The sequence below is a fragment of the Zingiber officinale genome, chromosome 8B (assembly GCF_018446385.1).
Source record: "Zingiber officinale cultivar Zhangliang chromosome 8B, Zo_v1.1, whole genome shotgun sequence".
In the NCBI taxonomy this organism is placed as follows: Eukaryota; Viridiplantae; Streptophyta; class Magnoliopsida; order Zingiberales; family Zingiberaceae; genus Zingiber; species Zingiber officinale.
The window spans coordinates 65,340,796-65,368,359 of record NC_056001.1 but is presented as its reverse complement, the minus strand read 5'-3'; the positions used below and the strand labels follow the sequence as shown (position 1 = coordinate 65,368,359).

At 38.3% G+C, this 27,564-nt stretch overlaps 3 protein-coding genes and 2 long non-coding RNA genes across 8 annotated transcripts; all 5 read left to right on the top strand.

Moving 5' to 3' along the window:
* Nucleotides 1-5,283: 5,283 nt before the first annotated feature.
* Nucleotides 5,284-5,776, top strand: LOC122016226. Its single transcript, XR_006121091.1, has 3 exons — nt 5,284-5,328; nt 5,479-5,537; nt 5,720-5,776. It is a non-coding gene; the product is annotated as an uncharacterized LOC122016226 (long non-coding RNA).
* A 1,337-nt stretch (nt 5,777-7,113) lies between these two features.
* Nucleotides 7,114-7,768, top strand: LOC122016225. Its single transcript, XR_006121090.1, has 3 exons — nt 7,114-7,163; nt 7,483-7,598; nt 7,711-7,768. It is a non-coding gene; the product is annotated as an uncharacterized LOC122016225 (long non-coding RNA).
* A 2-nt stretch (nt 7,769-7,770) lies between these two features.
* On the top strand, nt 7,771-8,361 carry LOC122013915 (calcium-dependent protein kinase 20-like). Its single transcript, XM_042570129.1, has 2 exons — nt 7,771-7,878; nt 7,984-8,361. Exons 1-2 carry the CDS (start codon nt 7,771-7,773, stop codon nt 8,359-8,361), a joined length of 486 nt encoding a protein of 161 aa, XP_042426063.1.
* A 9,647-nt stretch (nt 8,362-18,008) lies between these two features.
* LOC122013914 (probable inactive nicotinamidase At3g16190) lies at nt 18,009-18,656 on the top strand. Its single transcript, XM_042570128.1, has 4 exons — nt 18,009-18,173; nt 18,356-18,457; nt 18,540-18,543; nt 18,589-18,656. The coding sequence occupies exons 1-4, from the start codon at nt 18,009-18,011 to the stop codon at nt 18,654-18,656; spliced, it is 339 nt and encodes a 112-aa protein (XP_042426062.1).
* A 665-nt stretch (nt 18,657-19,321) lies between these two features.
* Nucleotides 19,322-26,804, top strand: LOC122016212 (putative E3 ubiquitin-protein ligase LIN). 4 transcript variants are annotated; one of them, XM_042573443.1, is made up of 15 exons: nt 19,322-20,148; nt 20,425-20,667; nt 20,789-20,871; nt 21,134-22,288; nt 22,591-22,735; nt 22,938-23,195; nt 23,453-23,759; nt 23,982-24,103; nt 24,181-24,300; nt 24,399-24,530; nt 24,607-24,729; nt 24,958-25,068; nt 25,524-25,670; nt 26,380-26,625; nt 26,752-26,804. In XM_042573443.1, the coding sequence occupies exons 1-15, from the start codon at nt 19,363-19,365 to the stop codon at nt 26,767-26,769; spliced, it is 3,996 nt and encodes a 1,331-aa protein (XP_042429377.1). In that variant the 5' UTR covers nt 19,322-19,362; the 3' UTR covers nt 26,770-26,804. The 4 variants fall into 4 exon arrangements, 3 of the variants coding, with proteins under 3 accessions (XP_042429377.1, XP_042429378.1, XP_042429376.1); XM_042573444.1 differs by having other exon boundaries at nt 23,979-24,103; nt 25,524-25,641; XM_042573442.1 differs by having other exon boundaries at nt 23,979-24,103.
* Nucleotides 26,805-27,564: the final 760 nt, after the last annotated feature.

Here is a 27,564-nt window from a genome sequence, read left to right as displayed (position 1 = left end):
TGACTTTGATGTCATGTCGAGTGTCTATACTTCTATCATATCCCATAGCGAGCCAAGCGGTTACACCATCTATATGCCTTATGGGCATGTAATTACTGATTGGCTTGAGACCCTGGGTGTTGACGTCTCTAGGGGGAGGATGGTCAAAATGGTTAGGCAGGATTGTAGACTTGGGAAACGTGCATTTTCCAAGTCTGGAATCTTAGGACAGGATGGGGCAGTTAGGTGGAAGGATGGGAGGGCACTAGGTGAGTTACCTCGACGACAGGTTGCTCCTGTTGCTGCTCCTCCTGCTGCTGACGATGGAGAGGCCGATCCTGATCTGCGCTGGCAGATCGCCGAGCTGGAGAGTCGCTTTGATCGCCACGAGGAGATGATGGCTGCTGAGTTCGATGGACTACGCATACGGATTGACCAGCGCTACGACGATCTGCGCAGCCAGCAGTTGGTGACTCAGCAACTGCTTCGAGGGTGGATGGCCAGATACCCACCTCCGCAGCACCACCCGGACCATACACTTTCGAGCAGCAGCATCCCGTCTCCGGAAGATATTCCTCCAGCCGACACTGGAGATGTTCCTCGTCTTGAGGAAGATGACTGATACTTTTTGATGATCATATTGATTGTATGTTTTGGATGATGGTTGCTAGATACTTATGTCTGACCTGGTTGTATGCGACTTACTGTTATGCTACTCATTTTTCCTTATATATTTGCTGTTCTTTTCTTGGTTGTTACTATACTCTTCATATGTCTTTTATTTCTTTATTCATTTACTGTCCTAAAATACACTTAGAAGGAATTCTAGGGGGATTAAGCAGAAGACAGTATGGATTAAGGGGGAGCTCTTTAAGTTATCTTACCTTGTTCGCTCCTTTTTAGTGTTTGACAAAGAGGGAGAAGATAACTAAGTTTAGAAATGAATGAAAGGTTGATTTTAGGGGAGAGGATGACTTTGAGTCGTTTTGAATCCTCTCACCTAATTCACACCTATTTGACTAAGTTAAGTTAAGCGATGAATTAACTTCATCGAGTCAATATGAAAAAGGGGGAGAAGATAACTAAGGTATATCCATCTTAGGGGGAGGATCCTGATTTCCCTAAAATTATGGGTATATGAGCATTTCTGATCTAAACTTAAATCGTGTTGTCAAACAACAAAAAGGGGGAGATTGTTGATACAGTCTGACCTGGATGTTGTTTTGCTGTTGACACTGATTTAAGTTTGTATCAGATATTTAACTCAGATTGATTACTAATCTAGGTTGACTTGGTTGACCTGATTGAGAAAGTCCTAACTGGGATGTTAGGCAGTTGGAAAGTCCTGGTGAGTGAAGCCAGGCAGATTGGAAGTCCTGGTGAGTGAAGCCATGCAAGGGAAAATCCAGATGGATCAAGGGTGATCGGACATCTGGTGTTGAAAAGTCCAAGAAGGAAGCTTGGCATGCGAAGTCAGAGAGGGCTCGGTAGCTCGTTCTCTAGGACCAGATGAAGTCGGAGAGGATAGGAGCTGGTTTCTCGGACTAGGTCGAGAGGGCTCGACCGGAGTCAGAAGTCGGATCGGTCGGCGACCGATCCAAGGAAATCTGGACACCGATCGGCCCGACCGATCGAGAATCGATCGATGGCTCGGCGACATCGATCGGTCTCGCACCGATCAAATCGATCGAGCCATCGCGAGTTTATCGATCGGCCCGAGACCGATCGAAGCTGTAAGCGCTTGGGAAGAGCGACATCTGATCGGTCTCGGGACCGATCAGATTAGTGCCTGATCGGTCCGCAGACCGATCAGAAGCCGAGCGCAACGACATCTGATCGGTCCGGAGACCGATCAGATTAGTTCCTGATCGGTCCGCCAGACCGATCAGCGATGATTCAGAAAGAGTGGATCGGTCTGCAAACCGACCCACGGTATTGTTTGTTTTGCATGTACTTTTTCTGATTGCCGTATTTGTTTTCACCCATCTGTTTTTAACCATCTGCTGTGAGTCTTTTTAGCTTGCAGGTTGCAGGTCACACTCTCATGGTTGAATTCAAATTAAGCTTCATTAAGAGAAGAAGACAAGCGCTCTTTACACTGTGATTTGCTGCAACAGATGCATTTGAGGCATCAACGTTCACTGGCGAATCTGATTGCGATTGGGCTGCGCTCAGTTTGACCTCTACTTATTGGTTCGTATCCAGAGATGCCAGAGATTTCCATTGGCATGGGTTCAGAGAACCAGATGAGGAGGAGAGGTGATTGGCTACGCCTTGTTGGCAGCAGCGATTCTGCAGGCAGCGGTGATTCGAGCCAGTGAAGCAGAGAGACATAAGAAGGAAGAAGAGAGGTTCAAAAAAGCTAACCGATTCTCTGTTTCTTTGCGATCAATCCTTTGAGAAAGCAAGTTGGTGAAGCTGTGAGCTCCTTGCTAAGATGGTCGTTGTGCGCTCTCTGCTCTGTTTTTCTCCGCGTGGCTGTAAGCTCATCTGATTATTCTTCTCAGCCACTGTAAGTCTTGTGCTTAATTCTATAATCAACTGAGACTCTGTTGAGAGGTTGCTCCACCGAGAAGGAGATATTTTTAGCCGGATTTTGTCCGGGGTGTGATCTACCGAAAGATCAAGGAGTCGTCCTCCTTACGGACATGCCGAGCAGTAGGGGCAAGTTATCCCCGAACCTCGTATATCCTTGTGTCTGCTGTGTGTGCTTTTCTTCTTTCGTTTTCGTTTTAGTTTTCATCTTCCGCTGTGCTAACAAGTTTTTCTTTAAGAAAGATTTTGTTTAAGTTTTCATAGAGGCTATTCACCCCCCCTCTAGCCATCTAAGATCCCAACACTCCTGACCATCTCTCTCAGCCTCATCTTCCCCTTCCCCTTCCCCTTCCTGGAAATCTTCCCCTTCTTGGATCGATGCCCCCTCAATCGGATCAAAACCACCTGCTTCTTCTCCACGCTCGCCGACACGATCTGGCCGGGCCAGTCCGACGGCTCCGGCCTCACCGGCACCCACGGGGGCTCCGCTGAAGGCTCTTGCTTGCTCAACGACGGCGGCGAGCTCGTGTTGAGGGAAAAGGAAGCGGAGAACAGGGATGCGTCTCCTCCATTTCCTTGTTGCCGCTGAAGCTCGAGAATCGATTCCTCCAACCTTTGAGCAACCTCTGAGCAAGCTCTTCGACGTCACGGTGGATGCCAGCGATCCCTGCACCCTCAGCTACACGCCTTCCCCCGGATCTCAAATCAACTCCGTCAAGTGGAACCACACCAGTAAAAACGCTTTCCCGCCTCGTTTTATATCGCAGTGTCTGTTTGCTTCCTCTTTGCTGTGCATTTCTGTTATGCTTGTGTCGGAGGGTTTTGTTTGCTCGATTTTAGCCTCTCTCTTTTTTTCCCGATAGTGTGGGATGTGATACTCTCTGAAGCAAAATTACTAGGAAACTGCGTATTTGCATTTTTTACTTCTCTTGGAAATTTGTTGCTTTGCCTTGGATCTACACTATTCGAATTGTATAAGGGCATGTTTCATCCTTGCCTAGTGCCGTCAGAATTTAATTTTCCCATGACTCATCATTCAAGTTTATTTTGTATCTTGTATAACTTAGTTAATTTTGTTAATCTAGCGGATGGTGGCTGACTTTAACGGTGGAAAAACCTAAAGTACCTAATGTGGGATAACTGTGATATTATATGCACCTCATGTGCATTAGAGTTAATATATAAACCTAAAGTACCTAATGTGGGATTAAACTCCATTACATGACTCAAAATACTCTAATAACTTGAATACTCTTAACTGCTACAAAGCACAGTGGGAAATTCTTAGGTCCGTGCTTTGTGAGAATTATATTGTGATAGAGCTTGTAATTGGAAATCATCTGTCTTTTTCTTCATTCATATTTGCAAATAGCATCTTAAAATCTTCTGTTAAATACTTATTCCAGGTTTTTATGAATGTGTTTGCAGTATGTTCTGTAATCTTTTTGAAAACTATTGGTAATATTTTGGCATAGCTGGTATTGATTTTCTATATACCTCCTTTCCTTTAAAAGCATTAGTTCTTCTTACTATTTCTGAACTTGACTTCTCAATCTTGGGTTACCAAATTTCTCAGTAACCTGATTTACAGGTCTTAGCTAGAGCCATAGAGTGCGACATTGCATTACTTGCAGTTGAGAGTGAAGAATTCTGGAAAGGTGCTGAACCACTTCGTTTTGGTCAATTGCCTTGCCTTCAGGTTGCTGTTGTTCATGAATTGCAAAAATGTTGCTCTTCCTTCATGATAAGCAACTTTTCCATAAGTAATTTGTGTTTCTTTTGATGCATCATTGAACTTGGTATTAGCCCTTCTCCAGTTGTTCATTGAATTGGCTTAATTATTTTTTTATTCCTATAAGCATTTTGCTTCAATGATACAACATATGATTGTTTTTTTTAATCCCTGACTTGCAGGATAATGAAGAGCTGGAAAATTGTAAATAACTGGCCTACACTTCTATATCTGTAATTTTGATGAATTAAGTGTATCAAAATGCCATAATTAGCCTTTTTGTTCATCAAAGCAAACTCCAGTTACCAAGTTTGATAGATTGCTTGTGGTTCTTGTCACATAGTGGTTAGGTATTTATCCAATGTGAAGAAAGTGAGGAAATTTTATGCTCCATTTTGAATCACTGGTAGGTGATGGGCTATTATAATATAATCTATAATGTTCTTTCATAAGGCAACGTACTCCATGTTTCTCCAAGTGAATTTATGCTTTGCCACTTGCAGCATGTTTTCTTTTGAAACAATAAAGATATTGATTATCCACACTTGAATTTTATCAGTGGTAATATATACTTTTGGTATGCCAAGTCTGTATTTGTTGTCAAATCTTTATGTGATGAAGTGTGATCAAGTAGAAGTTCAGTTGTTGCAACAGTTAACATTTTCTAAGGCTCTCTTTTCTATAGGGTTATTTAATCTAGTTGTTCTTCCATAATTCATCAAACTAACAAGTTATATGATACACAGGATTCAGTAACTGTTGTAGGATATCCACTTGGTGGAGATACAATCTGTGTGACAAAGGGTGTGGTATCACGAATTGAGGTTTGATTTCATGAAATTGTGATCATAAGCTTTTAGTATTTTTTTGGTGAATTTTATATTCTTGTTGAGATTGTTTTATAGATGATAAATTGCTGACTTAAGTGTTATCAATTTTAAGTTGGTTGAAAATTTTAGAACATGGTGTCCAAATGAGCTTTTTAATATTAATCACTTTTTTTTTTGCTTCTGTTTTAGGTTAGTATGCTCATGGAGCCTCTGATCTGCTTGGTATTCAGATTGATGCTGCAATAAACCCTGGTTGGTAACTCAACCTAGTTTCCTTGCTAGAAAGATAGCATTTTATTTTTTAGATAGTTGGATGTTATTGCACCACTTTCTCTGGCAAGGTACAGATATATTCTTGTAAAAGCATATTAATGTTGTCAAAGAAACGTACTTTTTTTGCAGGAAACAGTGGTGGTCCTGCCTTCAATGATCGTGGTGAGTGTATTGGTGTGGCATTCCAGGTATTCCTTCTGCTAAATCTGCCTTTTATTTTCCCTACTTTATCTATTCCAAACTTTTCAAAAATCTTTTATAGATTAACTTTGTCCCAGAATAATGTTTAATGGAAATGCATCTGAGTACTGCTTTTGCACCTAAATTAGCATTCTACCTTCTTTCATATCTCACTAGATATTTCATTTAGGTTTTCAGATCCGAAGACACTGAAAATATTGGATATGTTATTCCAGCCACTGTGGTTTCTCATTTTCTTGATGATTATGAAAGAAATGGGAAGTATACTGGTAAGCTGACATCGTGAGTCATCAGGAGCCTTCTCTGCATGCAGCTGTGATGCTTGAACAAGCATCCTACTGCTATTTGCTTTCCATCCCACCAATGTTACGCAAGTATGGTTTTCATCTTGTTTTGTCTGGAAATCGTTACTACATTTCTGATCAGGTACTCGATTGCATGTCAAATTCATCTTCATATTGAAACTTGTCTCAGATATTTAAAGTATGTTCAAAGTTTTATGTGCTAATTGTAAAACATTCATTCTGTAAAATGTAGAGACAACATGCGATTCGAGCTTACAGGAATGCACTCTTCGTTTACATAGAAAATGGTTGGAGTTATATATCTAATCATGTTCACTACAATGTTGGAAGGTTCTCTATGCTTTGTTTGTATATTTGTGAATTTATCTTTGATGCTTTTGACCTTATCTCCTTCCATTTACTTACATGGTATTCTTTTATTGGAGTTCTTGATTTGGCTATCAAGCATATGCTAGAGGTTTTGGCTTGCAGTCATCTATCCCTAGCCACACAAAATGCATTCCTTAATGAATTTTCCCATGTTGTCCAGGTACTTCTATAGATTCTTCCTCATGATATTTTTGTTTAGTAGTTCGTAAATCTTAAAATCTTGCTATACCTTGATTCATCAGAGCATGGGAATGAAATTTGAGGTTTACAATCTTCGACTACCTGTTATCAATATGGCCTCACTCAAAGTATTTTATTAAGATTTTCGAACTTACGCATCACCTTCAGATTTAAGTTAGTTGCTTGATTTTCATTGTCTTTGAAGGACTACTGTTATTATATATTTTCCTGGTTTCTTGTCATGGTTATTCCTTAATGTACTTTCTTTTGCTTTAGATGCTAGAACAAAAAGCAAACTAATGCTTTGATTGAGGTTATGAAAATTCATAATTTTTTGTGCTCCAGAGAAAAATTAATTCTTAGCGATGGATTTGGGTTCAATTCCATCAATAAGAAAAATGAAAAACAGTACTAGACATGATTTTGTTTAAAAATTCATGCGGGCTATGAAGAATGCTCCTAAACAAGGAGACAACAACGTTAAACAAACATGTTAACAACATTTAACATCAAAATAGTGTTATAACTACAGAAATTGATTTTCCTCATTATTATTCTTCTTCTCTGAACTTGGGATAAAAGCTACTGAGGTTCCTACACAATTGGGAGACTTTGCAAAACCAAAGTAACTAATTTATTAGGTTGAAATGATAGATAGATGAGTGATCTCAGTCTTGGCTTTTGAATGCTCCTCATTTTATAATTTATAGATGCTCGAACCAGATCCTAAGAAGAGGTTGACGGCTCAGCAAGTTCTTGGTAACTTTTAGCTCCTCGCTTATTCGTCCTTTGTAAAGAGAGTATTAAGTACTGGTTATGTTAGTTTCTCTGTATGATCGTTCATGCTTTGTAAGAGTAGAGAAACTTATTTCTCATTGAAAATGATGTTTTACTCGTTGAGTCAGTATAACGCATGTTCCATCATTCTATTATGTATGAAGGTGCCAGTCATCATGAAACTCATCTTCACTGATAGTGCCTTGCTTACATATAGAACATCAACAAGCAGTTATATAGATATCTTTTCTAATCGAACCAATTTAGTTATATAGAATGTACTTAATCTATGAATTCGCAGATCATACATGGCTGCAGAATGCAAGTAAAGCTCCCAATGTTAATCTAGGTGAAACCGTACGAGCAAGACTTCAGCAATTCTCTGGGATGAACAAACTTAAAAAGAAAGCTCTACGGGTAAGTGATCATAGCTCAACACTCTTAAGGCATGCAACTTTTGATTTTGATTATCTATTTGTTGATTAGTGAATTATATTGCATGATAAGTCTGCTCTGCTCTTTCTTATAGGTTGTGGCTGAATACCTCTCTGTCGAGGAAGTTGCAGACATAAAGAAAATGTTTGACAAGATGGACATTAATCAAGATGGGAAACTATGCTTTGAGGAGCTGAAACTCGGTTTGCATAAGCTCGGCCACCAAATTTCAGATTCAGACATTCAGATATTAATGGAAGCAGTGAGTGCTTAACCGAACATCTCATTGAGCAGGATCGTCTTCGTTGAAAATATCATGATGCCTTACTTAAAACCTCTGTCTCTTATTCGATCTTGTTGATGACAGGCTGATGTCAATGGAAGCGGTACCTTAGAATACGGAGAATTTGTTGCTGTCTCAATCCACTTGCGCAAGATTGGAAACGATGAACACCTGCACAGAGCCTTCTCATACTTCGATCTGAACAAGAGTGGATACATAGAAATTGAAGAACTCAGTGATTCCTTAGCTGACGACTTGGGTCCAAACCGAGAAGAAGTTATTAATGCAATCATCCATGATGTCGACACAGATAAGGTCAGAAATTTAAGTCTTCTGTCCATGAACCATTCATCTGCTTTATACTTTTGTCTGCGGACATCAATAGTTTACGAAAATATGGCTGCATTTGCAATTATAACAACATCAGCTGACAATGGACGTCTTTCATCACAGGATGGTTAATAACTAGTCTTGGCTTGTGAACCACTGAAGATCCTTATTGCAAGCATTGAAGTAAGCATTGATGTGGTTGAGATAAATGATGAATATGTCTCTTTTTAAGCATTCAAATTAATCATCTTGTTACCTGGTGCTCTTACTACTTTTTCAACTATGATTTTTGGTCTTGGTTTACTAATATATTATTTATGTGTTTTTACAGTTTACAAATCTCAAGTACTCCAGAGTTGAAATTGATGAAGTGCGGTTCGAGTGGGCTGAATGCATGCTAGATTACATTTGAAGTGCGGTTCTACCTTGATGTGTTGTAAAAAGAATGTTCTACCTTGATTTTGATATCTATTAGCTAGCTTTTGATGTAAAAAGAATGTTTGGGTATTTTATTGATACTGTTGTAAGAAGATTATTTATATAATTTGTGAATATTTGTGTATTTTATGGATATTGTTGAATGAAGAATATTTGTGTAATTTGTGAATATTTGTGTATTTTTTTTTATTATTGCCGATTTTTCATTGTTTCGGAAATCAAATTTGTGCTATTAAAAAATATCCATATTACATCGGTTTTCCACCGCTGTAAAACCGGTGTTATTAATTACTATTACATCGATCATTTACCGCTGCCAAAACTGGTGTTATTAACATACAATATTACATCGGTTTTACACCGTTGATGAAACGGTGTCGTTAAGTGATACTACACCGGTTAATAACCGATTCGAATACCGGTGTCGTTAAGCGATACTACACCGATTTTAACCCGATGTCTAAAATGGCAGACCTTTTACATCGGCTTCATAGACATCAGTCGAAAATAAAATAGACACCGGTGGAAAACCGATGTCTATGAGGGTTTTTGTTGTAGTGAGAGTACTGAATAAACAAAAGCAAAAAAATATAGCTCAATTTAATAAACAAGACATATATCTTTATAGTTATGTAATAACGAAATGTAACAAACAAAACATGCAACTATATGAGCATTAATGGAGATATTTAGTGCAACATTACATTAAGTCTTTGGACTAAATAGTAACTTGCTATTGATACTCTCTAAAATAACTTATGATTACCTTCATCTGCCGCATAACTCACCTTCCTTTGGACTGACGCATTATGCACATGATACTTTATTCATGAGCTTCCTTTGTTAGCTTATGTTTTCTAGGATCATTCACAATGCTTCTAATCAGCCATATAGTGCCCCTTCCTTTGGGCCAACACACCATATGCATGATCAAGAAGTTTAACTTAATTTGTGAGCTTCCTTTAATATATATCTGGCATAAGAATAATTTTCTTTTGGGTCAATCACCCTTAGCATGGATATACATCCCTCTAGACTAATACTCCTAGCCTCCCCAATAGTTCTCGCTTTGGCGATAGTATAGGTTCGACTAAGTAGCAAGAGCGAAGAAGAATCCAAGAAGAAATTGCTGAAAATTGAGCTAAATTCAGTTATCAATCGATTGACACATTTTTCAATCGATCGAGAATGGATGCGAATTGATTCACACGTGTGCCAATCGATTGAACACACATGAATTGATCCACCGATCAATCTAAAAGGCTTCTGTTCGCTTGTTCATCCTCATCGATTGACTAATGCCAATCTATTCATCAATTGATTCAGAAACCTTCTGTGGACAATCCAGCGAACTCCAATCGATTGGTGAATCTCAATCAATTAGTTAATCGATCCAGAAGCTCTCTATTGGCTTATCATGATTTTAAATCGATTAGCCGATTGATTGGTAACCTCAATTGATCAGTTAATCGATCTAGAAACTCTCTGTTTGATTCTTCACGAACTTCAATCGATTGACTGATTGATTGGTGACCCTAATCAATCAACCGATCAATCCAGAAGCTCTCTGTTCTATTCTTCACAAACTTTAATCGATTAACTGATCGATTAGTGACCCTAATCGATCAACCGATTGATCTAGAAGTTTTCTGTTGGATTCTTATAGTGATCGGGTAATCCGAATCGATTGATTCCTCATGTTGATCAATTAGTAAATGCCAATCAATCAGTTGATTAATTTTGGACCCTTCTGTTCATGGACTTGAGCATCCCAATTGATCAAGCCTTACGCAAATTGATTGGTAAGCACCAATCAATCAACCAATCAATTCGGGAAGCTTCTGTTTGCTAATCTACAATTCCCAATCGATTGGAAATCTAATTGATATCAGAAAATGCCCATTTCTAAACACGATTTTAACCCTAATTGTGCCGCCAATCTTGTTCTTCGCAGATAATGCAAAAAACTAGATTCATAGGTTAAATCTTAATCTATCCAAGCTATATTCTGTAAGTATCCTGGATAGTTTTGATGTGGTCAACCATGTTTAGTTATATCCTATTGTGTTTGATCCTTGTGTGTAAGTGTGTAGGAGCTTAGGAACACAAGAAGTCGAGCGAAAGACGCAGCTAGCAAGAAGGATGACACGGGAAAAGAGCCAATGGGTAGGGGTGTAATCAAGTCGAGCCGAGCCGAACTCTTGAATGTTTGAGCTTGGCTCGTTTATAATCGAGCCGACCTCGAGCTTTATTTAACGAATATATTCATGGCTCACGAGCTTATTCGAGCTTTTATCAAGCCTAAACGAGCTTAATAAATATAAATCATAAATTTAAATATTCATTAAAAACTAAATTATATATTTAGAGAAAATTATAATAATATTATTAAAATTTATAATTTTATTCTAATAAATAAATTTAATATATTTGTCTATATTTTTCATAAGTAGAGTGTAAAATCTATAAATTCAATATCAAAACTATTATTTTTTTTATTTAAAAGTTGCTTAATGAGCTTAACGAACGTGTTCACGAGCTAACGAGTCGAATATTGTGAAGCTTGAGCTTGATTTGTTTATTTTAACGAGCCTCATTAAACGAGCTCAAACGAGTTTTTATCGAATCGAGCTTCGAATAGCTCGCGAGCGGCTTGGTTCATTTATATCCCTACCGACGGGCTTAGTGCATCCGAGGGACGAGGTGTTGCGAAAGAGTACACCGATGAACGAGAAGAACGTGTGTGGGGTTCGAGGGACAAGAAGCTAGAGAGAAAGTCTGCTCAAAGAGAAGATTGGGAGATGGGTCCCGATGAGCCAAATTTCAGATGGACAAAATCATCAGGCGATCGAAACAGTAAAAGAATCAAGTGGGAGCTGCTGAGCTGCTAGAGGTGTTGAAGGCGCCTCCACGCGTCTCTGTGGAAGGCACCTTCCATGGCTGGAAGGCACCTTCGATGAAAAGTATGAAGACACCTTCAAGGGCCTGAAGGTGCCTTCTCTAGTCGTTGGCCAAGGATAATCTTTTATCCTCGACAGATAAAATTCTATCTGATAGAAGGCACCTTGGACCTCTTTGGATGTGCCTTCAAGCTGCAGATAAGATTTTCCAAAGGCTATAAAAAGAGTCCTAACCCTAGGAAATAAAAAACAACTTGAACTACAACTCTTGTACTATTTTCTAGTCGATTTCTTGACCTGTCAACGTCTGTAAGAGGCTTCTCCACTTACAACGAAGGAGATCTTTTTAGTGTTGTTCATTGCCTTGGATTAACAACCATCTAGGTTGTAACCAAGTAAACCTCTGGTCCTCTTACTTCTTTCTTTAAGTTGTTTAGTTCAATTTTATTATTATTGTTTTAATTGTGCTACTAATCAAGTCCAAAGATCGAGAAGAAATTTTTTTGTGTGTAAGTAATTCACCCCTTCTTGTCGGCCCAACTTGGTCCAACAAATGGCATCAGTTCAAGGACGCCTCAAAAGGACTAACCGCCAACTGAAACAACAAAACGACGGCCGATGTAAGCATTCATCCACCAAAGTTTGAGGGAGACTTTGCGCAATGGAAACGTCAGATGAAGGTATTTTTTAAAACGGACTTTAAAATTCTGTTAATTATGAAATATGATTTTGTAGCCCCTAAAGACCAATATGGAGCTGGAAAGGAAGAGTGTTTATGGACGAAGAAAGAACAAGCTGACTTCATGGTGAATGGTAAAGAAGAGTTCCATCTACTGAGCGTCCTTCTACCCCAGGAGGTCTATCGAATCGGCAGCTACAACTCCTCCAAAGAACTCTAGGAGAAATTCCTAAAACTCCACGAAGGTACTTCGGAAGTAAAGTTACCAAGGCGAGACATCCTCTGAACCCAACTAACAAACCTGCGGATGAACAATGGAGAAAAGGTAGCGCAACTCCAAGCACGTATCAAAGTACTCATCACCTAGCTCAACAATCTTGGAGAATCAGTAATGAACCGAGATCAATCCGGTACGCGCTTAATGCCTTCTCGAGAACTCCAGAATGATCATCCTTAGTAGATGCATATTACATCTTTAAGGACTTCAAGGTAAGTACACTAGATAATTTGTTTTCTACTTTTGAACTTCATGAAACTTGATGTGTAGATCCTAAAGAAATTGAAAAGTCGAACAATAATCTTGCCTTGAAAGCCAAGAAGGAAGATCCAAACTCCGAAGCATCAATCGATGAAGACGAAGCAACCTTAATGGTAAGAAAATTCAATAAATTTATTAAATCTAATAAATTTAATAAGTCGCAAGCAAAGAAACAAACTCAGAGCAAAAGGAAGGTTTGGTGTTACAACTACAATGAAGAAGGGCACATCAAGGACGACTGCCCTAAACTAAAGAACAAAGGCAAAAGACCAACAAAATCGAAGCTCAAGACCCTGAAGGTAATGTGGGACGAAATGTCATCATCAGAATCTGAAATTGAAGAATACACCGGACTAGCCATATTGGCAGACCATCAAAGAGAAGAGGAAAGCAGCTCATCAATGAGTATCGATGAAGGAGGAGTTTCCTCATAAGAAAGCTGCGATGAAGGGGGAGCATCTCAACACAAAGTAAGTGAGGTACATGCACTATCTCCCAAGCAGTCTTTCAATTTTATTAAAATGCTTTCAAAGAACTTAAGAAAATTAGAAAAAGATAATGCTAGGTTAAAATTAAACTTAACAAATTCACGTCCCTTAGATATGTATGATAATTTGAAATTAGAAAATTAAAAATTAAAAACACAAATAGAGAGATTGAAAGATAACCATGCATGTTCTAATCAAAAACCAAGATTTGAAAATTACGGTAAAATCAACTGGTACATTGAAATCACTAGGGTCAAATTAGAAAAATATCATAGAAATATATATCTAAGAAATTTTTAATTAACCAAGTATGTAGGAACTTATATTGAGTTTCAAAAACATCCTTAGTTTAAAGTGTTGTATTTGAAAGATAGACCTAAAATATCTAGGAAGAAAATTGAATATTTAATTTCTTTAAAAGGCTTTGTCTAGAAGTGTTGTTGTTCTAATATGCAAGAAGGTCTAGTGCTTCACCACAACCTGGAAGTCAATTATTGAAATAAATATTTAATTAACTAACTAAATTAGAATTTTTTTTCAGTCTTTATTTTTCACTTAAAATAATTTCAATATTGTTTAACTTTTTTATAGCCATTCAACTGGTATAAAAATTCTCAGATTTTTTTAAAAATTTTAAAAACTTCTTATTTTTTTTCTAATCCTTAGACTTCTGCTAGAAATTCTTTCTAGTTATTTGCATAAAGTATTGATAACCATGATTTAGCTATCTTATTTTGATTCATAATGCATGTTTTTAATGGTATACTCTTAGTTTAAACTCACATTTATATTGCATTTCATAAATTACATTTGATCTTGAACTTAGTTACAAATTAGCTTATAATTATGATATTTGATGCTAATATTTAATTATTATCTTGTAGGCATCAAAAGGGTTATGGATCCAATCCGATCAGGTCACACTTAGGATTAAATCTAGGGCTTAACGAGGCGATCAAGCTCCAGAACAATTATAGTCGTTCATCCACAATCAAGCAGATCTGAGTCGTCCATTGAAGATCCGGCTCATCCAACTTAATGAGGATAAGATCTGGATCGTAGATGAAGATCCAAAGGTTTTAATCTAGATCTGAGTCCATCCGGCCGTTGATAAAACCCCAAACCAATCTGAACCGTCCGATCAGATTTGGGAGAATTTAAAACCCGCGAGAAGCTACAGTGCTTCCCTGAGCTTGGTTCCTCGCAATTGTCTACTATTCATCGTTCTCAACCTTAGCGACGTCGACGCTCCCATCAACATCTCAACCGGCGTTTCAGTGCTGTCATCACCGGTGATGAATTGAGTTATCGACGATCATCTTCCGAGGATCAAATCGAGGTGGAGGGAGTTATTCTCCTTCGCGATCTTCACGTTTCACCATTCACGAAGAATCCAGATCGAAGGGAGTTTTCTAGATCTGGAGGATCCTATCAAGTTGAAGGAGCTTTGGAGGAGTTTTTTCAGAGTTTCCGTCGTCTTCCCATTAATCAAGGACTCACGATTTCAGATTGGAGCCGATCGATCGATTTGAGATCGCGACACCCATTTTCTCTGTTCTTCGGATGATGTATACCTGATGAGATTGCGAGCTCGTAGGGAGGTTCTTGCTAGCTATAAATCTCATAATCTTCGGCTGTGGATCTAAATCATCATCGGCGATTGCTCAAGGAAGTTTTCACGAGTTTCTCTGTGACTTCGCAGAGAGGCAGTGCTTAAGCATTGATTGAGTTTGTGGATGATACTTAATCTGGATTTTAGTTACAATTGATAGATCTATTGTTTTCTTTTGTTTTCCTTTAAGTGCAAGCAAAACCAAATTTGAAATTGCTCTGTTGGATGTTAACATGATATGTTGTCTTCAATTATCATGAATTGCTTTTAAGTTTCCCTTTTGTTTCCTTCTCTGTTATAGCATATACACGAGTAGGGTTTTCAATGTGTGATTAGGTAACAAGTTTCAATTCAAGTTTTTTTTCCAATTTGTCATAGAATTTACTGATTTCTTTATTTGCTCTGTTTCCTTAACTTGATGTTCTCCTGCTCATCATAGTTTCGAGTCAATCTGTTCATTTCACAAATTTGCAATTTAGTTCAGTCAACCTTAAGTGATTTGTTTTAGTATACTTTAATTTTGTTGTTATTCTTGTGTAAGATCGGTTGTTGTTCACAAATTTACAGTAGTTTGTTAATTCTAAGGTAGTTTTATTTCGTCCAGTTAGTGGTTTGCTCAAAATAAGTCTTGTTAAGAATACATTTCTCTAAACTCCTTAGCAATTGTTTATGAAAGTAATTCATTTTAATTTTGAGTTCAAAATAATCTAAACTTCCTATCCAGAAATAAGATCTAAATAAATTTCACAATCTAGGCACTTACACACTCATTAGTTATCCTTGGAAAAATACGACTTGAGACTCCTTACTATACATGTTATCTTTAGTTTCATTAGGGTTTCAATACTAAACAATTTGATGTGCCAAGTGACATGCAAAATGGCTAACACCAAGTATCCCTAGAAGAATATTTCAAATTTTCTAAAAAGTATATTTTGTTTTTCCTAACTTTTTTTGATGTGATCAAAGGGAAAGAAATAGGTACAAGTTCAGGGGAAGTTAGGATTTAGAATTTTTTACTCATTTGTTTGCAAACAATTTGTTTTTGTTTTTTTTTTTGCAAGCAATTTTTTATCACTTTTATTTTACTGTAATTTTTACCCTAACTTGAACTTGGGTTGATACACATCAAAAAAGGGGAGATTGTAAGTACCCCGAGTAGTTTTGATGTGGTCAACCAAGTTCAGTTAGGTCTTGTTGTATTTGATCCTTGTGTCTAAGTGTGCAGGAGCTTAGGAACACAAGAAGTCGAGTGGAAGACGCGGCTAGCGAGAAGGATGACATGAGAAAGGAGCCGACGGGTATGGTGCATTCGAAGGACGAGGTGATGCGGAAGAGTACACTGGTAGACGAGAAGAATGTGCGCAGTATTCGAGGGACGAGAAGCCAAGGAAGAAGCCTTCTCGAAGAGAAGGCCGGAAGATGGGTCTCGGTGAGCCCAATTTCAGATGGACGAAATCACTCAGGCGATCGGAGCAGCTGAAGAAGCAAGTGGGAGTTGCTGAGCTGCTAGAGTCGTCTTCAACAAGGTTGAAGGCGTCTCCGTGCCTCTCTGTGGAAGGCGCCTTTCAGTCCTTGAAGACGCCTTCGTTAGTCGTTGGCTGAGGATAATGTTTTATCCTCGACAAATGAAATTCTATCTGATGGAAGGCGTCTTGAACCTCTTTGGAGGCACCTTTAAGCTGCGGATAAGATTTTCTAGAGGTTATAAAAAGAGCTCTGGACCTATGAAATAAAAAACAACTTGAACTACAACTCTTGTACTATTTCCTAGTCAATTTTTTGAGTTGTCAACGTCTGTAAGAGACTTCTCCGCCTATAACGAAGGAGATCTTTTTAGTGTTGTTCATTGCCTTGGATTAACAACCATTTAGGTTATAACAAAGTAAACCTTTGGTCCTCTTACTTCTTTCTTTAAGTTTTTTAGTTCAATTTTATTATTGTTATTTTAATTGTACTACTAATCAAGTCTAAAGATCGAGAAGAAGTTTATTTATTTTTGTGAAAGCAATTCACGCCCTCTTGCCGACCCAACCTGGTCCAACACATTCATCTAATATACATCAATTTCGCTCATCTATATGGAATCAAATGCAAAATTGATGTATTTGTGCCAAAACGTTGAAAAATAATCCTTACACCTTAAAAATTGACAATAAGTCAATCTTGTGCTTTGATACCAATTGTAAGATTTGTAATACATCAAATATGATCTAAATGATGCATCTACAATAAGATCTAGTTTCTATCAATATCTAAAGCTCAATAGGAAACCGAAACAATAGCTTAAAATGGTTAACCTGAATTCATCACAAAGACTATTGCTTCTTACTTGTCGTCGGAGTTCCTGTTAGTGCGGAATAGGTTGAAGAGGTTCTCAACATGCATTAATTCATGAGCATCTTTCTTTATATACCAAGTCCATCCTTTAGGGACTATCCATCTTAAAGTCCATCCATCATTAATAGTCCATCAATATTAATGAATCGAGTTTTGGATCTACACATTGAATGCGTATCCATTTAATTTAAACTCTTTTTATATGCTTGAAGCATTAAATCACTTAATTAAATTTAGTTACTTTAATATTAATTAATTATGTGTGTATTAATCAAATGTAAACCCAACTTTATAAAAATCAAGTCCACCCACGTGGACTCAATTGGATCTAGTCCATCTATATGGACTTAATCCTATAAGCTGCAAGCCGCTGTCCTTCCATACTTCCTTTGCAATGTGCTCGTATTTATTTAGTTCCATCGGCGTTTCCAAACTTAATTTGTCCGATCAATCACTAAATTTGGGATTAAATTAATCTTGTGATCTCACATTGTAAATTCTTGAGAAATTACGTTGGTATTTTGGAGATTCATGCCGAATTAGGAATTGTTGTCGATCTTTGACAGTAATTATCCCTAGTAGCAATTAGGTTCACAGTTTTCGATCCCAAATATTCCGTATAGAAACGGCTTGATGATGAGGTTGTTAAACTTGATTCTTAGTTCTACTAGTATAACTTTGCTTAAATCCTTTCAACAGCATGAAAGCTAAAGATCTAAAACGTGCAGGTTGTTCGAGAACATGATCCCTGGGGAAGAGATATACGTTGAGCCCTTCTACGCCAATGGTGAAGGGCCAGGGTCGTAGCGGTGCAGATCTAGTGGAAGGACTGGTCATCAAAGATGAGGACTACAAGGTCGTAAAGACACGCTTTAGTGCCTTCTTTGCCACAAACCTTCATCAACTTCTTCAGGGCTGCGGAATTAAGAACTTGGTTGTGATTGGTAAGGCATAATTTATGCCTAGTCGTTGAATGATAGAAATTAGTTTTCCTTCAGGAATTAAGAATTTTGGATGCTCAAGTTCTTGCTTTTGATTCCTTTGCCTAAAATTTGGGTGTTGTCCGTCTCAATTCATGTTCTGATGAGGCAACATGGTCACTCTTCTACTTTTTCATTGCCGATATTGTAGGGATTCAAACTCCAAACTGTGTTTGATGCTGTTGCGCTGGATTACCATCAGGTACTGTCGTTGCAGATACAACGACTACTGCTGTTCCTCAAGTTCAGCTCGGTGAGTTGCTTCTTTACATTCTAATCTTCACCTTCATATGCTTGAATTTGACGGTAGCTTTATTTTTTAGATTGGTTTTCAGATAGGTTTGGTGAATCCTCTGTTTTTGTTTTGTTTTGTTTTTGAAACAGATAACATTAGAGACATGAAGAATATTGGAGTTGCCACACCGACCCTGCAAGAATGGCTCCAGCTTTGATGCCCATTTCTTAAGATGGACCCCTGATATTGTGTTGAACATCTTATCTAAATAAGAACATTATTGTATTTGTGTAAAATAAAAAAAAATACTCTATGATACTGGCTTGCTTGGGAGTAATATTTTGTTTTTTTTATCCAACATGTGATATTAGAAGGGGAGTTTTGATGTAACGATAAAATTGTTATCATGTAACTAAAAGATCATGAATTTATTTCCTGGAAACAATATCTCTTAAAAAATAAGATAAAATTATATATAATGAATCTTTCCTCAAAATTCGTATGACGAAAACTTCGTGCATTCATTGTCATTTTTTTTATCCAACGTGTGATATTAAAATACTTTTTAAAAATAATTTATTATTTTATTTAGTTTGATGCAAGTCAACTTTACTGGCTGTCCGGCCTGCAGACGACCGGTTCAACTTCGAGAAGGAATATACTGCTGAGTTGTTTTTTTATCCAATCTACAATCTCCACGTGGCACGGCCGGCATTCGCCTGCTTCGACCCTTTCAACGCTTACGTTTGCATGTATCAATTTTGGTCTCGGTTTACACAAAAAGACAAGGGGAAAAGTCGCGATAATTATTAGAGCATAAGGGTATTTTAGGTATCTCATAACTGCCAAACTCGCACTACTATTAAGGCAGTAGCACCACGATTCCTCGCCGGGTAGGCGTCCGATGATCTGCTGCCGGTGAAATGATGGCCCCGACTCCAGGAGCCGTTCTCCGCCACACCACCGCATTCCTCGACGAAGCCCTCTCCAACGCTGATCTCCGCCACCGCATCCTCTCATCCGCGCGCTGGACCATCCCCTCCGCCTCACCCGCCTCCGTCCGCGCCCTCTCCCTCCTCTCCGACGCTCTCGACTCCTCCTCTCCCGCCGTCTCCTCCGCCGCGGATAAGATCCTACTCTCCGTTTCCGGAAGAAACCCACTCTCCGCCGTCCTCCTTGCCCTCGCGCACGCCATCCGTGGCCGAGCCGCCGCGGCCGCCCTCGCCCTCCTCGATCTCTTCTCCCTCGATCCATCCCTAGCCCGCCACGACGTCGCACCGGCGGTCTTTGAGGCGCTCTTCCTCCCGCACCTCCTTCCGGCGCTCCGCTGGTTCGCGGACCAGCGGTCGCACATCCTCTCTTCTGCCTCCCTTCGGCGGGGAAGCCCGAAGGATGAAGAGGACGAGGAGCGGTCGGTGGAGGCGGCGGCCGCGATGAGCCTACTGTCGCAGATGAGTGGGGGGCAAGCGGGGAGGTTGAAAGAGTTAGAGAGGCGGTATGAGGACGTTATTGATGCAAATTGCAGGGTTTATGCAGAGTACCTGAAGGGGCTGGTTCAGACGGGTGGCGGAGGACGACGTCAGCCCTCAGCACCACCGCAGTTGGTTTTGACGAGTACTGACGATGAGGAAGCGGGATCTGATGGGACGGTGGAGCAGGAGAAGGTAGAAACGAGCGAAGCTATCGGATTCAGGGACGGACGGTATAATGTACTTTGCCTGCCTTCATTAATTCCTAAAATCTTGAAGTTAACTACCAATTCCTTTAATTGAAAGAGCATACGTGTGTATACATTCTTCTTCTTCTTGTCCAATCTCCCGTGGCTTCTTTCTGCCACTGAATAATAGTTTCAGTTAATATAAGCCGTTCGTTTATGGATTCAAACATATTTTATGTATCCGACTGTTAGTTGTAGTCTTTTCTTGCTTCTGCGCTTAAATCTGAGTTGAGCTTCAATAAGCTAACTTCTTTTATTGACTTTTTAGCCGATTTGGGCAGAAGCAGATCCTTCTGTTGAATTCTTTAGCAGGCAAAATAGCCGACTCCAAACGAACAATACAAGAGTTCCACCTGCATATCCTCAAAGGGTGTCTCCAGAATTCTTTGCCGGGCCACCATTTAGAGATTACAGAACTGCTGAAGTTAAGTGGGGCCCGGATAATGGACCTACTTATTTATCTGAAGACAATTTGGAGTGCTCTTCTTCTGAGATCGATCTTGATGTAGAGGTCAAATTCTTTGATTCTGACGATAGAAACATTGTTCTTAGTTAGTCATTGACTGATCTATCTATGTGCCCAATTTTCCTGGTGTGAAATTTTGACATCGTTAATGCTGTTTGTCATTTAGGAAAGGAAAACAAACAGAAAAGTGTTAGAAACAAATAGCCAACAGCTTCAGAGGCATGCACAAGGCTCTGCAGAACGGATATGGTAAGCTTTAAATTCTGAAAGCATGCGACCCACCTCCAGCATTTTCATCTCATTTGAGTGAAAACAAGAGCATCTGGCCTGAGGCCGTAGCTTATATTCAAAATTGGAACACCTTTACCTATATTAATTGTTTATTTTCTCTATTTTATAATTATACTTCACGGTCTTCTTCCTGTTTCATGATATGAATTTTTTCTAGAGCATTAACTTACTCTCACTGCACAACTGAGATCCTAATACTTGATGTCTCTTTGTTTTGCAGTAACTCGAGTATGCAAATGGCTGATTCTAGTAACACCTTTGCCGTGAGTAAACAAATTCCTCCCAAGGAATTTGTCTGCCCAATAACAAGCAATCTGTTTGATGATCCTGTGACACTTGAGACTGGCCAGACCTATGAGCGTAGAGCGATCCAAGAATGGCTTGACCGTGGAAACTCAACATGCCCCATCACACGGCAAAAACTCCAGAGTACTCAATTGCCCAAAACCAACTATGTCCTAAAACGACTTATAGCTAGCTGGCTGGAAGAGAATCCATATTCTACTCCTAGTAGGTTGGAGGATTCTCCTGGTGAGAATTTTAGAGATTCGAGTATGTCACAAAGCCCATCTTCACCACCGAGTGCCATAACCCAACCTTCAAATATTGACATCTCTTCCACTGATATTCGTCTTGCAATATCATGCCTCTGCACATCTGAATTTCTTGATGAATCAGAGAAGGCTGTTCTCCAGATTGAAACGTTCTGGAGGAATGCTAGCTTAGAAACTGAGATAACAGCAGTTCTCTCAAAACCGGCAGTTATAAATGGTTTCGTTGAAATCTTGTTCAATTCTGTTGACCCGAATGTACTGAAAGTGACAATTTTTCTGCTATCCGAGCTGGCTTCAAGAGATAAATTTGTTATTCAAACACTTAACAGGGTTGATTCTGATGTGAAATGCATGATTGCACTATTCAAGAAGGGTTTGATAGAGGCAATAGTTTTGATATTTCTGTTAAATCCTCTATTGGAAACCCTTATTGAGATGGATATTGCTAATGCTATTCTAATGGCTATTGCAAAGAAAGATGATGAATTAATCAAGATGTGTATGAGCCCCATGACCGCTTCAATTCTTATCTTATGGAAAATCTTACAAGAAGGTAATAGTGGTTTATCCAACATTGTTCGCTCAATTATATCAGATAGAGTACTTGACAGAATATTGCTGAGCTTGGAAGCCGAGATGGTGGAGGAAAGGATTGCAGCAACTGGGATTGTGCTAAAATGCATGGGAGAGGATGGGCGTTCCAGGAAACTAATTGCTGAGAGAGTACAACTGGCACCAGTTCTGGAAAGCTTTGCCATTGTGAATGATATGGAGCGCTTTCAGATTATTTGCTTTCTTTTCGAGTTAGCTAAGCTCAGCAGGTTGGTTGTGAGCTCTCCTTGCCCCTTTTCTTCATATAAACTATAACATTTCTAGTTTGCAATCTATATAGTGTTGCATATTATTTATGGTTGAATGCCATGCCCATTGAGATGTATAGTGGTGGTGATTGTTACACCGATTCAACTACTGATGCTAAATAGCTGAGGCAACATTTGATCCGTGTTCTGGGGCAGCTATAATTCTAGAATATATGGAACTTGATGATGCACTTGATCTGAGTTCAAGTTCAATTTGATCTTTAAACTTAATAGTTTTGATTTTCCTTTTTGATCTTTTTCAGGAGATTGTCCAACGAGAAGGTTCTTCAAGCTATAAAAGGTGGAGGTGCTTTTAGTATGATGCATTCACTCCTCATCTACCTTCAAACTACGCCAATGGAACAATCCCCTGTTGTTGCTGGTCTTCTTCTCCAGCTAGATCTTCTGGTATCCTTCCTGATCGAACTTGACATTTAGATTGTTAAATTGAAGATAAGTAAGAAATATGTACTATGTTGTGGCTTCTGTTAGATTTGAGAACAAAATCTCAGACGTAAAAGTAGCACGGTGGTCATACCTGGTTCAGTATTATCACCTCTTTTTTTTTTTTTTTGCTTTGTACTGGCCATTAAGTTGCTTGTTTTTCCAGGTGGAGCCAAGAAAGATGAGTATATACCGTGAAGAAGCTATAGACACACTTATCACGTGCCTCAAAAATGTCGATTTTCCTAGCATTCAACTGAGAACTGCTGAGACAATCTTATCTCTCTTAGGAAGATTTTCATCCTCTGGAAGGCCTCTTGCTCGAGCTCTTCTTTTAAAGCATGCTGGAATAAGAAAAGGCTACCGAGCACTAATGGAAACTGAGCAGACTGGCCAAGCTCCTGAAGGATCTGAGCACAATCTGGTTGCAGCTATAGTCCTTCTCACAAATTGTTATTGGCTGTTTTTTTTCTTTTTTTGCTTTCTGAATGAATGAGCAACTATAAGTAGTCAAATATAAGGTATATAATAGTGCATTAAACATACAAGTCCCACCAATCTTGTTTAAAATCACATAATCCATCATTTGATGAATTTCTTCTTATTTTTTATCTGCTCCACTGTTGTAAAGTTCTTTTTGTTCCCCTCATTGGCTTATTGTTTTCTGGTTCCGTTATGTAGGAAGAGGAAAAGGCTGCTGAAGCTTGGGAAAGGAAAATGGCCTTTGCTTTAGTGAGTCATGAATTTGGGCTTCTCTTTGAAGCTTTATCTGATGGTTTGAAGAGCAGAAATCTTGAGCTGTCCTCTTCTTGTCTTGTCTTGGCAACCTGGCTTAGTTATATGCTCTCCCTACTCCCTGATACTGGGGTAAGAGGGGCTGCACGAGTCTGCTTGATGAAACAATTTATCACAATTTTGAAGTCCGCAAGGCATACTGATGAGAAAGCACTTTCAATGCTTGCCCTCAGAAGTTTCATGCATGATCAAGGTATTTTATATTTTACAGGGATTTGATATTTTCTTAACATTAATTTTGGTGCAGCAGTGATGACAACAAAAGAACCACATATTTCTACTATATAACTCCTTTCTCAATATCTGATTCACCTAGCAAACATATACATGTGTGTGTGTGTCTATATATATATATATATATGTTAGAGTATGCTACTTTCCTAGTCATGAATAACATTGTTATTGCTTTCAGAAGGTCTATTCAATCTTACTCTTTATATTAAAGACATATTGAAAACGTTAAGGGAGCTCAAAAAGTCATCTATATTGGCATATGAGATGCTAAAACTTTTATCAGATGGTCATGATTCAAGCATTGTAAGTACCTATTTGTGCCTGGAATTTTCTTCTATTGAATTCTTGCCTTTAAAGATTAAATTATCGAATTTATGCAGAAAGATATGTGGGTCTATAAGGAATTGATGCAAGTAGATTGCAGCACAAATGGTGAAGTCGTATCAGTAATATGCTTCAAGAATATGATATTCTCTGGCCACCTCGACGGAATGATAAAGGTCTTTACTTATAACATCAATCCCCTAGTCTAGTGACTATGCTGTGTGTAAGATACTTGTGGAAGAAAAAATGTTTACACATTATTGATATAACATAGGTCTGGAAAGGTGATGAGAATCTTCTTAGTCTGTTACAAGAAACACATGAACACTCTAAGGCAGTCACCAGTTTGGCCATACTGAAGCCCAGTGACAAATTATACAGTGGGGCACTGGACAAAAGTATAAGGGTATCTATTTTCTCTTTTAATGCACACAGAAATTGAGGAAACTTGATTTCTTTCTTGTTATTGTTGTTTTATACAGGCGTGGGCTATTCTTGATGGAAAGATCCACTGCACAGAATTTTTTGATATGAAAGATCCAGTGCGTAATCTTAGTGTTACAAATACCTTTGCTTGCTTCACTCCACAAAATTCTGGTCTCAAGGTAATATTTATTGTTTGCCACTTCTAATGATCCATGATGTTTTTCCGTTAGTCTGCTAATCTTGTTGCCTTTGGTTGTCAATTATTGTCAATATAAACTCCTCGATTCCAAGAGTTGCATTGATTAATGTGTAAAGAGAAAATAAATGTATTCTACAAATATTTACGTAACTTTAAAAAGTGCAAAATGAACTCAAATGATTATTTTTTCAATCTCTTTTGGATGTAGGTACTATCTTGGAATGGAGGCTCAAAGACTTTTAATTCCAGTAAGAATGTGAAGTCTTTGGTTCTTGTTCAGGGGAAGCTATACTGTGGTTGCAATGACAGCAGTATTCAGGTACGCTTATGGAGTTAAATCTACAGCATTTGTTTCGTAATTACAGATCTTCCATCTAATCAGGATGTCTTTCTGTCATCGTGTCAACTTTTAACAGGCAGTTATACATATCTATTCTCCTAACTCGATCTCTAAAGTTCGGACTCCTAGTATTTGCTACCCCTGCCATTCAGTTGATTTTCTCAAAATGAATTTATAGTATTTTCACCTGATACTTCCTTGATGAAATGGTTTCGCTCTCCTTGCCTGTAAATATTGCAATATCAAAAAACTGTTTATATTATGACCCTTCAAAGCTTGGGAATGAAGTAAAATTAATATTAATGCCATCTTACACTGTTCTTTCTCCTTTTCTGATTACGGAGAACTAGTCGCGCCATTATTTCGAAGCTGTTAAAACCAATATCACATGGTATTTATTGTTATGATCTACTAAGAAAGCCCTCTATTTACAGGAAATAGATTTGGCTACTGAAACGTCTGTTACAATTCACCCTGGTAAAAAGAAGTTGTTGGGGAAGGAAACTCCAATTTATGCTGTGCAAGTACGTGATGGACTACTTTTCTCAGCTGGTATGTTTGTAGATGGTGTAGCAGTTAAGGTGAGGCAAAAAGGAACCTTGTTTTTTTTAAAAAAATTCTGTTCTATTTGCTCTTGGAGATGAGAACCATTATTCTGAAAACTTTATGGGATAATGTTAGTGAAGCATTTGATTCGAGCAAGAAAGTATTGTCAGTATAGTATGTGTCTATTATGCTCCGAACTGCAGCATTTAAGGAGTTATTGTCAGTCTATTTTGCCCGGAGCACAACAGATAAATAGGCGCGTAGCTGGATGAGTACAAGTTTGAATCCGTTCTTAAGTCTACGGAGTTAGAAGCAACTTGATCTAAGGTGACTAGGGTCTTTCTTAGTCTCATCTAAGGTGGGGAAGGACTTAGCTCAGCTTGGTTGGAGATGAGCGCAGGGGTACCAAGCTCCTTCTTTGTCACTTCCACAGTTGAGTGCTCCGATGCTCTAAAATGGCAGTGTGATGGTAGTGAAAAAGGGGCTACAGAGACTCAAAAGCTTTTCTCGAGTTGTTCTTGTAATGACACGGAGAGCATCAATTACCAGCGGATTTATAGACTTGTGTTCGCACTAATCTCATTTAGGTTGTACTCATGTTGCCCATTTGTCCATCTAGAAGCCTTTCTATAGGACATTTGTTTGTTTCTATGAAATAGGAAACTTAACTTGCTTGAGGTAGCTAGCTTATTTTTGCTTGTCTTTCACTTTTATCTTGCTACTAAAATCAATATGGTGTTGTAGATATGGAGTACTTCAGATTACAGCCTCGTCGGATCTATACAATCTTCCATAGAGGTAAGGGCGATGGCCATCAGCAAAGAATTGATATATCTGGGTTCCAAAACTGGAACTTTAGAGATTTGGTCCAAAGAGAAGCACACCGCTGTGGGTGCTCTTCAGATGGGCACAAATTGCAGGGTTCAATGCATCGACGTTGATGAGGAAGGAGAAATGCTGGTGATAGGAACATCCGATGGACGGCTTCAGGTAACTACTGCTCATTCTCTTCTAGCATGGGAATCAACACCAGACTGTGAGGACTGAGGAGCATGCCAATATGCACGTTGTTTGTTTGAACTTGCAATGACTGATACCAAATCATAAAAATTGCAGGTCTGGGGCTTGACTTGAAGAAATATATATCTATAAATAAATAATTAAGCATACACATTGAGCCCATTCATTTGATTTCATCTATATCTTCTCGTAATTTGACCGTTAGGATTCTCTTGTCTCTTATCTCTAGTCTTCTCCTTGACTCCTAAATTTGTTCGGATGTCATTCATTTAGTGAATTTATTCGAAAAAATTATCATCTAAATTGTCACAATTCGGTACATAAATTATATTTTTTTTATTTTTGTTATCTTATCAATATATTTAATTGGATTTTTTTTCAGGGATCATAGTTTGAAAAAAAAACTTAATTAAATACATTGATAAGGTAAAACAATATTAAAAAAAAATTATAATTTAGGCATGGAATTGAGTTAATTTAGATGGTAATTTTTTGGATGAATTTATCAAATGAAAGACATCCAAAAAAAATTAAGGGACTACGAATAAAGGACCAGAGGATCTGGTAATTTGATGTCAAAGCTACAATCTTATGATTGCAAAATTTAATGCCAAATCACAAATGTTTTGAACCAGTTGATGATTGGACGCTAATGAACTAAAACCACGATTAAAATGATACTCTATTTTCTATGTTGCCATGTTCTCAGGGCATATGTAAAATTTTTGAGAGGTTTGTGAAATTTTAAAAAAGTTTGCATTATGAAGATGAGATTTGAGATTTTTTATTTTAAGAACAGTAATAAAATTTTAAAGTTGTTCTCTCATAAAATTGGTACCATCCAAGATCATTTACTAATAAATAAAAATATATGATTAAATAGGTTTTATATTTTTGATGTGTATTTAC